The sequence below is a fragment of the Periophthalmus magnuspinnatus genome, chromosome 19 (genome assembly GCF_009829125.3).
Source record: "Periophthalmus magnuspinnatus isolate fPerMag1 chromosome 19, fPerMag1.2.pri, whole genome shotgun sequence".
Lineage (NCBI taxonomy): Eukaryota > Metazoa > Chordata > Actinopteri > Gobiiformes > Gobiidae > Periophthalmus > Periophthalmus magnuspinnatus.
In genome coordinates this window covers 10,511,061-10,523,607 of record NC_047144.1, presented here as the reverse complement: position 1 = coordinate 10,523,607, position 12,547 = coordinate 10,511,061, and the positions used below count along the sequence as shown (strand labels likewise).

General features: G+C 36.9%; 1 protein-coding gene across 1 annotated transcript in view; it reads right to left on the bottom strand.

Annotated features, from left to right (window-relative positions):
* Positions 1-602: 602 nt before the first annotated feature.
* fmnl1b (formin-like 1b) overlaps positions 603-12,547 on the bottom strand; it is a 29,815-nt gene continuing 17,870 nt past the window's right edge. The window contains exons 8-26 of the mRNA XM_055229644.1: positions 12,430-12,506; positions 12,170-12,263; positions 9,258-9,332; positions 8,499-8,609; positions 8,255-8,404; positions 7,948-8,049; positions 7,587-7,830; positions 7,083-7,289; positions 6,605-6,729; positions 5,801-6,003; positions 5,320-5,554; positions 5,130-5,198; positions 4,972-5,052; positions 4,767-4,896; positions 4,273-4,436; positions 3,710-3,811; positions 3,423-3,506; positions 3,008-3,122; positions 603-1,217 (exon numbers count right to left, since the gene is read on the bottom strand). Coding sequence (XP_055085619.1) covers positions 1,117-1,217; positions 3,008-3,122; positions 3,423-3,506; positions 3,710-3,811; positions 4,273-4,436; positions 4,767-4,896; positions 4,972-5,052; positions 5,130-5,198; positions 5,320-5,554; positions 5,801-6,003; positions 6,605-6,729; positions 7,083-7,289; positions 7,587-7,830; positions 7,948-8,049; positions 8,255-8,404; positions 8,499-8,609; positions 9,258-9,332; positions 12,170-12,263; positions 12,430-12,506 — 2,469 coding nt within the window. The 3' untranslated portion in view covers positions 603-1,116. The remainder of the gene's footprint in view (positions 1,218-3,007; positions 3,123-3,422; positions 3,507-3,709; positions 3,812-4,272; positions 4,437-4,766; positions 4,897-4,971; positions 5,053-5,129; positions 5,199-5,319; positions 5,555-5,800; positions 6,004-6,604; positions 6,730-7,082; positions 7,290-7,586; positions 7,831-7,947; positions 8,050-8,254; positions 8,405-8,498; positions 8,610-9,257; positions 9,333-12,169; positions 12,264-12,429; positions 12,507-12,547) is intronic.

Below are 12,547 nucleotides of genomic sequence, written 5' to 3'. Positions count from 1 at the left end.
CAAAATAATGTTAATATGTAAAAATGATCCTTCTAACTATTGTAAATATAACCAGTATAATTAACTGATAAATGCACAGTTCTCACTGTGCTTAGTTTAACTTGTGTGATTTAAACATGTTAGGGAATAATAGGGACACACCACAAGAGACTTATTTGAAAAACATTTGTTATTTTTTGCTTTGTACATTTGAACTTTGAAATAAATGCTATGGCGGCTTGTGTCTGATGTAAAAAATAAACTGGAACTTTGAAGTGCCTCACAACAAATTTAAGTCTGTTTTTGGGCAGAATTAAGTACAATATAGGATATCATTTTTTGTAACATAACATTTTTTGTCAGTTTTGTCAAAAATGGCATGTTTTTTTTATTAATTACTTTATATACAAAAACCCAGGTAATTGAACTTAAAGGTACATTATGTAACTACACTACTTGTTACCAAGGAGAAAATATTGCTTTGCCTGGAATGTTCTTTAGACCTTTAAATCCAATCCAATCAATCAGGTTTGTATGAAGACTCGCAAGTGGCAGACCTTCTCCTGAAGTTCATATTTGGGCAGTAGTGTGACGCAGTAGTGTGACAGGACACAGACAAAAGCAACTGTATAAAACATTTATTCTTTGAAATGCAGAAGCAAAGTAGCTATCTCTTCAGTATTAAAAATAATTTATATAATAAAAATCTTCAGCATGATCAGGGTTTTGAGAGTGGAAACTGATAATTCATAAGCTCATTTTTCATCAAAGCATTAGGGCCTTTTTCTTAGAGTGGACCTTTCTAAGTACATCTATTCAAACTTTACATAATTGTTTTAATTAACTTATTTGTCATTCTCTGCCATTAACAACGTCACAATTATTTTAATCACATGAGTGTTGCTAAAAACTCTAATGGAAAAACTACAGTGATGCTCTCAGAAGAGGCTGTGGCAAGAGCTGACTGTCATGCAGCTGGTTCATTATAGTGTTAAGTACATGCAGATTCACCTCTGCATTCAACAACATGCAAGAGGCGTGCCAGAGTTCAAATGCTGGGTCCCACCTAGACTACTGTATTCAGCTTTGTGCATTCTGTAGTATATAGCTTTAGAATATAGTTTGTATATAGCGTCATTAGAGTGAGATGTCTGAAGATACTTGGAGCTGTTGTCCTGGTTTCCACTTGGCGCTGCGTCGTCCCCCATCGGCCCTCCTGTACGGCTGGTTTCTGAGGTCTAAAAGGGATGAATCGAAGATGAATTGGTTAATTGATAAACATGACTATTCAGGTCACAATATAATCATAATGACTAAAAGAACATCATAGTGATTCCGATTCAATGGTATGGTATATCAACCCTGCATCCATTTATTTTTGGCATCTTATCTTCATATATATTCCTTTGTAAGTTGTGACTTGTAACCTATTTCTGACTTCCTTCTGATCTCCTTGGTATCCATTGGTTTAATGAAAAATTAGGATTGTTTCCAGCCATAGTGATTACAATTTTCAAACTAGATGTTGTATCTTTTGAATTGTAAAAAGTCCTTAAAATGTCACCTATAACAGGATGCTCAAATCCATGGATAAAAATGGTGACTTAAATGAAAATGGGCAATGTGGTTAACATCTGTGGTTTATATTTGCGATAAAGCTTAAGGTGTGAGATAGACTTTAGAGAAATATGTATTCCATTGGTCCTTGTAAAACGGATATATGGAGGAAATCATACTAGTACTCAGCATGTCACGATCATTCAAAACATGATAGATGGCACAATATTTTTGGGGGGTCAGTACTTTCTCAGTCAGTCAGTCATTTTTCTGGGGGTAACTGTTATTTTTGTACTATGGTAAGATGGGAGCTGTAGGACAAATAACTTCCATGACTCTTAAATATAAAAGTATTTCATTTATTTATTGCGGTCTAGAGCTTTTAACCATGTTATAGTTGTTTCCCTTCTCATTTACCCTCTCAAAGTTGTTTTTGTAGTGATTCGTGCTGTTTGACCTTTAATCGCTTATTTTCAAGATGCCATATTGCAGATCAATCCCTGTTTTCGCTGATACTGAAATACGCCCACTGCTCTCTACTTTATTTTCTTAATCGATGGTGTGCATAGGATTCTGCAGTGTTGCATTGTCATTTTGGTACAAATGAAAAAAAATCTGCTACTCGCTCGTGTGATCTGCATTTGTTTTAGATGAATATTACGATTTAAAATGTGCAAATTATAACATAATGATCTAAGGGTGTCATCGATTATAATTATATAGCAGACACAAGAACAATATGTCTTTAATAATTTTGTACATTTTGATTTTTTTTGGCAATATATCGCACTTCAAAATTTGCTATCGTGAAAGGCCAAACCAGTAATAGCATTTATTTAGTTTCCATGTGTTGCAGTAGTGCACATACATGGCTGGTGCTGAATGATAAAGAACGGGGCATGCGCAGAATACCCACTGGTTTAGGGAGAGCTGTCCTCAATGAAAACAGAGTCACAGAGAAGACGAGATGAACGTTTGCCGGAGCGAGCCGTGAAGGGGACAGACTTAAGAGCTGCACCAGATAGACAGAGAGAAAGAGAGGAAGAGAGGGAGAGAAGGAGAAAGAAGGGAAAACAGAGTGAAATAAAGCAAGGACAAAGAAAAGACAAGACTGTAAGCAGAAAATAGAAGTAGTTGAACTGGGAATGAGAGTCAATATAAGATTAACGTGAATAGGAAGTACTGAAGGACAAAGCAGATTAAAGAATGTTTAAGGAGCACTGCCAATAAGGGAGACATAGAATAGATAAAAGGATTATAAACCGAACAAATAGCTTTTATTATTTATATAAGGGACAACAATGCAATATATTTTCAAAAGACAACATGATGGAAAAGAAATGTTTTCAGTAAGTCAATTATATGTAAAAATGTAGAGTGATAATATGGTTTAAGTAAATAGTAAATTTTCTCACTGTCTATTGTATGTTTATGTGATTGATGAATTACACTTTGAAAAATGATTACATACCTGTGATGATGTCTTCGATAGCTCCATCCTTTCCCTCTCTCACTAAAGGAGTGGTCTGCCTCTTCTTCAGCTCTGCTATCAGGTCCATCTGCGGCAGCTTTGGCATCATGGTCACCTGCGGTCACGCCAGAAAGAGTTTCAGTTTTTGAACATTCACTGTATTATGTTTTCACATTTCAGTTTGCTTTTTAGACTAAAAATGAAATCCTTTTTTTTGTTGTTCAATAATTCTCATGATTGTTCTTTGCCCATTTCAGTGACAATATTATGATCACAATTAATGGTTAACTTCAACATTCTTATGAACCTTATAATTATTGGATGTCAAGACTAATTCAATTATAAATGATACTTCAAAATTTGGTCAAGTTTTTAAAGTGCCCTGAAAATCATATCCAGTGTTCCTTCCTTGTACCTTGTTGATGTCAGGTTTGGGTGAGGTTAGTGGAGGATCAATGTTGACTTTCCTCTTCCTCTGTTCATTCTCCTGCTCAGCTTGCTGTTGAAAAAGAAACAAATTACACAAATTATAAAAATGCTGAGTTTTAAGTTTGTTTACATTTGAAGGGCAAAGAGGCCTGTGATCCAGTCCCAGGGCGCTCCTTGTTTAAACAGCAAAAGCTCTTTCCCATTAGCAGTCAGGCACATATCTGATGTGACAGTTCATTGAATTAGGAAATCAATAAATTACTCCAATCTGACCTTGTATGCCTTGATGAAGCGAACGAAAAGAGGAAAGAACATCGCGGGCGGCATCGTTTTGGGGTTTTCTCCAAAATACTCCACTGCTGAGTCATACACGTCCTAAATAATACAGATACAATGGATCAATTAAAGGATTCTGAAAATGCCATATTACATGCTCAGATTAGGCAAACATGATTGGGACTTATGCTCACGTTAAGTACCCCAAATATTCCATCATTAGGCTGGTAAATTAACATTTTGGAGAGCATTAAGGATTTGAGCAAGTTTTAGAAATGATAAAAATGATGGCATGACCGACTGGTTTTCTTTGAGATAAATATATACCAAACTATTTCTTAAAACAACAACAACAACAAAAGTGAGGGGAATCTATGATAAGTCATGTACATGGGTAGCCACTGCAGCTTGATTTTATATCAGTAAATATGATATACTTTTTATGTTGCACCTCTTAAACAAAGACTTACAAGATATTATTATATAACTATTGCTAAAAAGAAAGAATGCTGACTCTGAATCTGAAAATAAACAAATAAATATTCATTCATTGATCAAACCTGTGCCTTTTTGCCATCGGCGATGACAGAGTCCAGGAGGGCAGAGTTGCTCTTGACAAAGGCCTGTAGGACGGGGTTGTCCTTTTCCACTGTAAACTCCCTCTTGGTCACCTCCATGCCCCGCTCCAGAGCCCGGACGTCCTGCAGGATACTGTCCAAAGAAACTGGGACAAATGAAAAAAACATGATTACGAAAATACTAATAGTAAGATTTTTACAGCTGAATTATTTGTTTATGTTATGAAGAAGTGGAAAATACAGTTGTGCTTTTTTAAGTAAAAATATATATGTTAAAGATGTAATAATAATTTGATTTATTTTGTATACAAAGTAAGGGTTTTATTTTTTTAATAGCTTGAACATTTAACCTTGAACAGGCTACTTCTAGTTGTGAGGGCTAGGGTAAATATTTTAAATTGTGCCATTAATTAACATGTGAAATTAGAATGTGATTATATACAATGTAACTGTAATCTATTGTGCACTATTCTCACCCATAGCAGCCTTGTCCAGGAAGTGCAGCTCTGTGTAAAATGAGTGGAGCTCTGGATACTTCTCCTGAATGATGTTGACTATGAAGTGAAGCAGGGTCTGTCTACGGTCTGTCGATTTGGTCTCTAATAGCTAAGGATATAAACAACATTAAAATTAAAGTGAAATAATTTATTCATTTTACAATTCAGCAAACAAACATCATACCAGATCTAAGCTCTGCAGTTTAAAGCCATATGCTGCTCCTCGTTTACTGCTGTTCATGTAGTTTCCAAATGCTAAAATGATCTAAATGACAACAATAGTTATAATTATCTTAATGTATGCCAAAATTGCAAAAAAATAAAAAGTGAAAAACTACTTACCTCTAGGATTTTCTTGAGTTTGGCTGATGATTTGATTGACATAGATGCAGCAATAATAGCATCAATTTGCTTTAAAAATAAATCATTGTGTTTCATTATGATGTATTTACATATATTGTAGCATTTCTATCATAGTAATTTTTATTTATTTATTTGGTTTAAGGCTACTTGATTTGGGAAAAATACTTACGGGCTGAATGAGCTGGACACTGTCTGTGAAATTGCCCATAAAGGTGAGTGTGCTGATGCGCTGTGCCAATCGGGGAATCTTGCCAAATCGCACCATAAAGCGGTCCTCCTCGCTGAGCTCATCCAGGGGCCTGCCCTCGCACTCGTAGTTGTGAATGAGCTTCATCTCGTACTCAGTGGGAATGAAACGCTCCAATAATTCCAGGAAATCCAAACTCAGGGCTTTCTGGTTGTAACTGAGGGAAAAGGAAACATCAGACACACAATACATTAAATAGGCCGTGTTGACGTTCTAAAATGTAATTATGTCATCTCAGGTGGTGTGCAAGGGCCTATATAACTATGGGAGATTTACTGTTTTTGAAAGACATATCCAAAATTGGCATAAAGCATTTCAAACTGAAAACAATACCACTTTTGGATTTGAATAATGGTATCTCTGTCTAAGGTATAAAAGTGCAAAGTATTAGATGAGATCGTACGTTTCTATAGCACAGCAAATGTCTGATGCTGCCATGCCCTCCTTTCTCAAAGTAATAGCAAGGTTTTTGGCCCGGTTTGGCTCCATTAGGCACACTTTACTAGGAATCTTGTGGGCCAGTTTCATCCTCAGGGTGCCGATCTCTGCAGGGGAAGCCTGGGCTTTGGTCTTGAACTGCTCTTCAAAGGCAGCCATGTTCAGCTCCTAAACAAGAATGGAAAGTAGTAGAATAGAATTGAATAAAATAGAATAGAGCATATTTATTGTCTACCAAAATAAAATTCTTTGGCTCATCACCACATAAAAACAGCACAAGAACAGCAAAATAGGGCTGTAGCCGACTAAAGTTCTTGGTCAACGTCCTACGTCATTTAGTTGACTAAAAAGGGGGCGTGGCAAAGTTCTTAAAACGACTGAGTATTTCTATGTAGCTGACCCAAATTACCTGGGCATTCATACAAAAACAGCTATTTCTACAGAAAAGGGAAGAAAATATTTATATGTAAAGGTAGATTATACTCCCAAATGTTCAGTTAAATTTCTCTTTTCTGCTGCTGTCCCATATAAATGTAAACAGAATAATTAGTTGACTAAAGACACCCTTGACCAATTAATCGAGTAAACAGCTAATCTTATGGCATACAGCCGTACAACAGAAAGACCATAGTCAAATAAGTACATTATAAAAAGTCAGTTAATTTCTGTAACACACGTTTCAACTCCTACTTCTTGGTATCACATAATAATGTTGTCAGTACTGATCCTCGTGGGACCATAGGTTTATATTCTGCATATTTGTCCATACCTCTAAGATGCTCTCATCGTCCAGCTCGTTAAAGATGGTGCCTGCCACCTGGTTGGACTTGAGAGCCTGCCAGTTGAATAACGGCATGCGGTACTTGGTCTGGATTGTCCTCTTCTTCTTAGAGGCTGCACCATATATCATAAATATAAATATTTAATATACTAATATGGAATTTACGAAAACAAATTAAACACACAAGCCTACTGAATTTGAAAAAATGAGATTAGATTAGTTTAATATCTTACATATCCTATCTTATAAAAAGGTTTCTTAATGGTAGTTTTGTCCATTTTAAAAATCACACTTTACATTACAAGAGTGATGGAAAGCAAAATATTGATCAAAAATTCAGAACTAGAGTTAGTATCACTGTCATGTTTAAATTACAAACTGCAAACTTCTTCACTGCCATTCCATCATAATATGTAAAAACGTCTACACTGCCTACAACCTGTAACATGTTTATGAGGGTCATTACCTGTAAGCGGTGCACTTCCAGCAGAGGGCAGCTGTGGCGCTGGAGGAGCTGCTGGAGGCGGAGGAGGCGGGGCAGAGGGGGGTGCTGGTGGTGCGGGGGGAGGTGGGGGCGGGGGAGGAGGGGGAGGGGTCTGGATGTTTTCTGATACAGCAGTTTTGTCTTCTTTTGGGTGTGCTGTAATGTTGCCCACATCTGGCACATCTTTAGCTATGAACAAGTAAATATGAAAGTGTGTGTGTTAAATTAGAAAAGTAACATTTGAATCACTGGTACACGAGGCCCTCTGCTGTCTGAGTATTTTTTTCAATTTAGAGACAAATCTTTTATTGTTTTGTCCTCCTTTGGGTTAATTATTATTTAGAATTACCTTATATATGGTTTAGTTTAACTTTAGCTCTAATTTAGGCCTCATATTGTTGGGCTTTAGATCTGCTGGTTCTCAGAAAACCAAATATTATCTTAGGTGGTACTTGGTGTGAAAACTTTGAAAACCACAGTACTTACCTTTCTGTATGACTTGTTGGACTGTAGGGACCACTTGAATGTCCAGTTGTCCTGATGTGGAGCGTTCCATCCTGATGAGCCCCTGATCAACCAGGGATTGAACTTTGGCCTCCAGCTCCTTCAGCGCCTGATTGCTCAGGTCCTTGTTTCTCTCGATCTCTCTCTCATGCTCCCGTTCAAGTTCTCGCTCCCGTTCACGCTGCTGCAGTGCACTGACCTGAGTGGAGGACTCACGGAGGCTTTCCTAGAACATAACATTTTTCTTTTCATCATATCAAAGCTCAAAAGCATGTGATTATAACTTTAATTGAGATGCATACAATTTGTAATTAAAACTTTAAAATACAGCAGATGTGTGTACCTTTAGGAGCTCCACTTCTTTTGTGGCTTGCATCAGTTTCTTTTCAAGATCAGACACTTTCTCTGTAGATTCCTTTTCACTTTCTTGCAGTCTTGTGTTTAGCTGTAACATATACATTTTATAGAAGTAATGTTACAGTGTGTAGTAGTGGTTAGAAATAAACAAATTACAGAAATATCAGTTGCAATAATACAAAAGCACGATAGATACACATAATACTTATAACATCTCCATGGAGAAAAGCAAGTTCACCAGAAAGTTACATAGTGCACCTTTAACTCCTGATACTGTAGTCCTTGGTGTGTACCTGTGTGTTGTGCTCCTGCAGTTCCTCCATGTGCTCCAGCAGAGCGTTCTTGGTCTCTGCGTCTTCCAGCAGTGCTCCCACGTCAAACACATTGTCCAGATAGGCCTGAATCTGCACCAGGAGCCGGTCACTCTCTGTGAACTTCAATGACTGCACAACCAAAGGCGTATATTAATCAATATTTTATTTATTATGTATTTATTGTATTGCATTATACAGGGCAAAGTAATAATCCCAGACTTGCCTCCAGGAACTCGTCCAGACCGTGGTGAGTGAATTCATACTGCAGATGTACTCTGAAGTTCATGTTCTCCACAGAGTGCACCACAATGTTGATGAACTGCATACAGGCCACCTAGTGGACCAGAAATGTAATTATTTTTAAGGGACACTGCATAATACACTGCAAAATACATACTTGGGTTTTATAATCAAAAATATAATGTGACTGAAAAATACAACTGCTGCCATGGCCAACAATTTAAAACTAAATTTTTTATCAGGAAATATATAACACAAAGGTGAAATCCATCCAACACAATTTCCCATTAGTATGTAGAGTACAGAATATTTAAATTTTAAGTAATCAATTTAACTTCCCTCTAAGGCTGTGCATATCTCGCAAAAATCTGTTAATCTCAATATAACTGTAGTTTTACAGCTTCTGTCTGGAATAGGCTTGTTTTCACTGCCTTACACAGCCACAGTTCATCCAGTCAGCCTAGACCCAATTAAACACTTTGTATACATATGGAACTGTGTGGCCATATCTCACTCACTGCATTTGTTCAATTCAATGCAATTACACACAGCTGTATCATTAACAAGAAACACTGTCATTGTGCTAATTGCTTTTTCTGTTTTTCTCTACGGAGTAATTAGTGCTAACCTCCACACTGAATGTTTTTGTTATGGAGCTGCATTCAAATATTCAGATTCTACCGTACACACAACAAAGGATGTATGTGCACGAGTAGTCAATTAAAATACATAAGCAGCTTACCATGAAGTCAATGTTATTGTCTTCATTGCAGAAATATTCCATGAGCTTTTCAAATCTTCTTTTCTCTCCACAAACCTGAGACAAACACACATTTTGCATCAGTAAATTCCAACAGACTGTTTTAAATATTGTTGTGAACATATAATAAGGGGAGGACTGATGAACAAATTTCACTGTTTTCAAGTTATTAGTTTTATAAAAGCATTTCAATATATATTTTTGTGTTGTTATTTCAGTGCTGCCATTCAGTTGGAAACATGTAAGTTTTATCATTTTTGAACTGAAATAATGAAATGACTTTAGTTTACACCATATGTTTGTTATATGTCTCTATTTGATGAACCATTCCACACAAAGGTTACAGCAGCATTTTCAGTGGTGGATGAAGTACTCCATTTTGTCACTTAAGTAAAAGTACAGATATAGAAGTAAAATGTTACTCTAATAAAAGTAAAAGTATCACATGAAAAAATCTACTAACTAAGTGTTTAAGCCCCTGTTTAAAAATGTACTTTACAAATAACAAGTAAAAGTATTTAACACAAGTAATGTGAATTTATTTAAGTGTTAAATGTGGTATATTGGTTTAAAAATTATGCATATTTTTGTCAACAGAAGCAATACAAATAAATGTCTTATTTTTTCTTATATATGTTTTATTTGTATTTATTTTTGTTTGCTCAAAGCCAAAGTTTGAACTCAAAAACTTTAGTCAGGATGTTACTACGAACATGGTAAAAAAAATAATCCCTCAGATCACATGAAAAGTTCAAAAATGTAGTGGAGTAGAAAGTATAGATACCTGTTCTCAAATATAGTGAAGTAAATGTACTTTACTACTTAACTACTTTTACTTTCTACCACTGCACATTTTACATTGGCACTTCTCAGCAAGATTTTTTATATCATCATCCATATTTTATTACTGTAATATGTGCTTTTTGCATGTGTTGTATTGTGGTTATAGTATTATTGAATGTCTATGGCCGAGTGCTTTCCCTTGTTGATCAATAAAGCCCATCTAAGCCTAGTGTAACTCAAATGTATATCGGAAAGCTGCTGTTAACGCTAGTCTTAATCATGTTTTCTCGTCAGCACAATTCCCATGAGTTTCTCTGCTCTGTTTGCTGCGCTCTGCCTCCCCCTTTTGTCCATTCATGTCCTCTAAATAATGCAACAACCGGAGCGCTCTAACAGGCCGGCCGCACAAGCCAAAACAAAGCCCCTGTCCTGCTTCAGCGAGACACATGATCCGACAGCTGGCCCCGTGCCCACCTCCTCCGAGCTGCCCCCTCCCACCCTCACCCCCTACCCAAACACACTAGTCCATCACAGCTAGCCATGCACTTTGCTACAGAGACTACTGCAGCAACATCACAACAACAATGGGTATCAGTGATGTGCCAGGAGCAGATCTACAGAGGTTTTGGAGAGGTTTATCCATGGGTTTGAGAGCAATGAAAAAGTAGTGCTGTTGCCATAGCAATTAAACATTCAAAACCTAAGTATTATCTTTTGATTTGGGAAAATAACTCGAAATCCACTCATAAACAAGACACTGAAAACTTTGAAAATATGTTTTATAGTGAAACCGGTCATTAGAATTATTACCGTAAGGCATCTTAAAATATGTATCTCAACAAATTTTAACTTTCTTTACTTTACTTTTAGAATCAAATAAGACTTAAATTGTATGATTAAAAACATGGATCTACACTTACTTTGGGCTAATATTAATACAATAATATATTTTCACTTTCAAGTAATTGTTCTTACAAGTGAATCCAAGATTAATGATTATCTATTTTGAGGTATTTTTTATCCAACCACAAGGGGGCATAAGCAAGTTACATTAAACAGTGAATTGTGCTGATTCCAAACCTGGATAAACAAGGGCAGTGGCAGAGGGTCAATTATGTATTTACCGATAGTTAAAAAGTCTTGGAGGGGGTGAGGGAGTATCATATATGTATCAATTTCAATTTAGTCATCTTATTATATAAATATTAGGATTAATAATTGAATAGTAAATATTGGTTGTAGACCCACAGAGGAAAAGCAGATCAAACAACTGTAGTTACTTGATGATACCCAATAAGGATGCTACAGTTAGCTTTAGGCTCCGCTGTGATACACATTAGTGTTATGTGTGTGGGTGTGAACAGTGCTTCAAAGAGGATCCCCCAGCTCACAGTGGGGGGGATACCAGACCACAGTTTGCGGTCTGTTGCCAGGGCTCCTGACATCCTTGACATTTACTAATAATAGGTGCTGCTAGTTCACGTTCTGCCAGAGTCTGTGCAGCTACGGGAGCCCATTAGCCAGCAACAGTTGCCGCTTTGTCATGAAAAAGAACAGAGAAATCCAGGAGAGGGTAGAGGCAGCTGGGGAAGAGTTTGACAGTGACGCCGACGCAGTGGTTTAGTCTGGCTGTGGGACAACTGAGCAGCAGCTGAGGAGCAGGTGGGGCGGGGGATTCCCAAACATAACACTGCAGTATACTCATAGTGTCCATAAAGATTTTAGTCCTATGGAAATGTAGATCTAAACAGCTCCTATCCTTTTGGGTTGTCCCCTCTAGTGTAAGTGATACCCTTAATGCTCAACACTTGTGAAGTAGTAAATACAGCTAATAAAACTGTCACGTTTATGGGAGGATGAATAAATAGGATAATAAAGCCTTTATGAGGAACTGTTAAGACCAGTCTTTATAATGTTGCATTGTTTAGATGCGTCTCGTCCAGTAATTGTCAGTGGTACAGTTTTAACAACAGCGGCCTATAAATGTTATGTATTATGCAATTAAACAAAAGTAAGGAATACTTCATTTCATATTTTACAATGTGCTGTTATCATAAAACGTGTTGTCCGAAACATTTAATAAAAATGTATGAAAGATTATGACCTCTAACCTCTTTAAAGTTGTCAAAAGCTGAGAGAATGATGTCATGTCCTCCTCTCACCAGACAGACAGCCGCCAGCAGCTCCAACACCAGGGCTTTAGTTCTGAGGGGACATTTATAATGCAAAGACAGATGCTACAGTCACTGTAACCCTCTCATCAATGCATGTATGTTATATATTATGTGATTGGTGCTTACCAGTACAGTTACTGTAAGCCTCTCATCAGTACATGTACATACATGTTATAAATCATGTGACTGATGCTTACCGGGGGTTCTTGTTGTTGAGACTCAGGGTGATCTCATTGACACAGCGGGGGTGAGTCATCACCACGTTAAAGCCCGACTGACAAAACAAAAGTCATTTAGAGTGGTCAATCACACGAG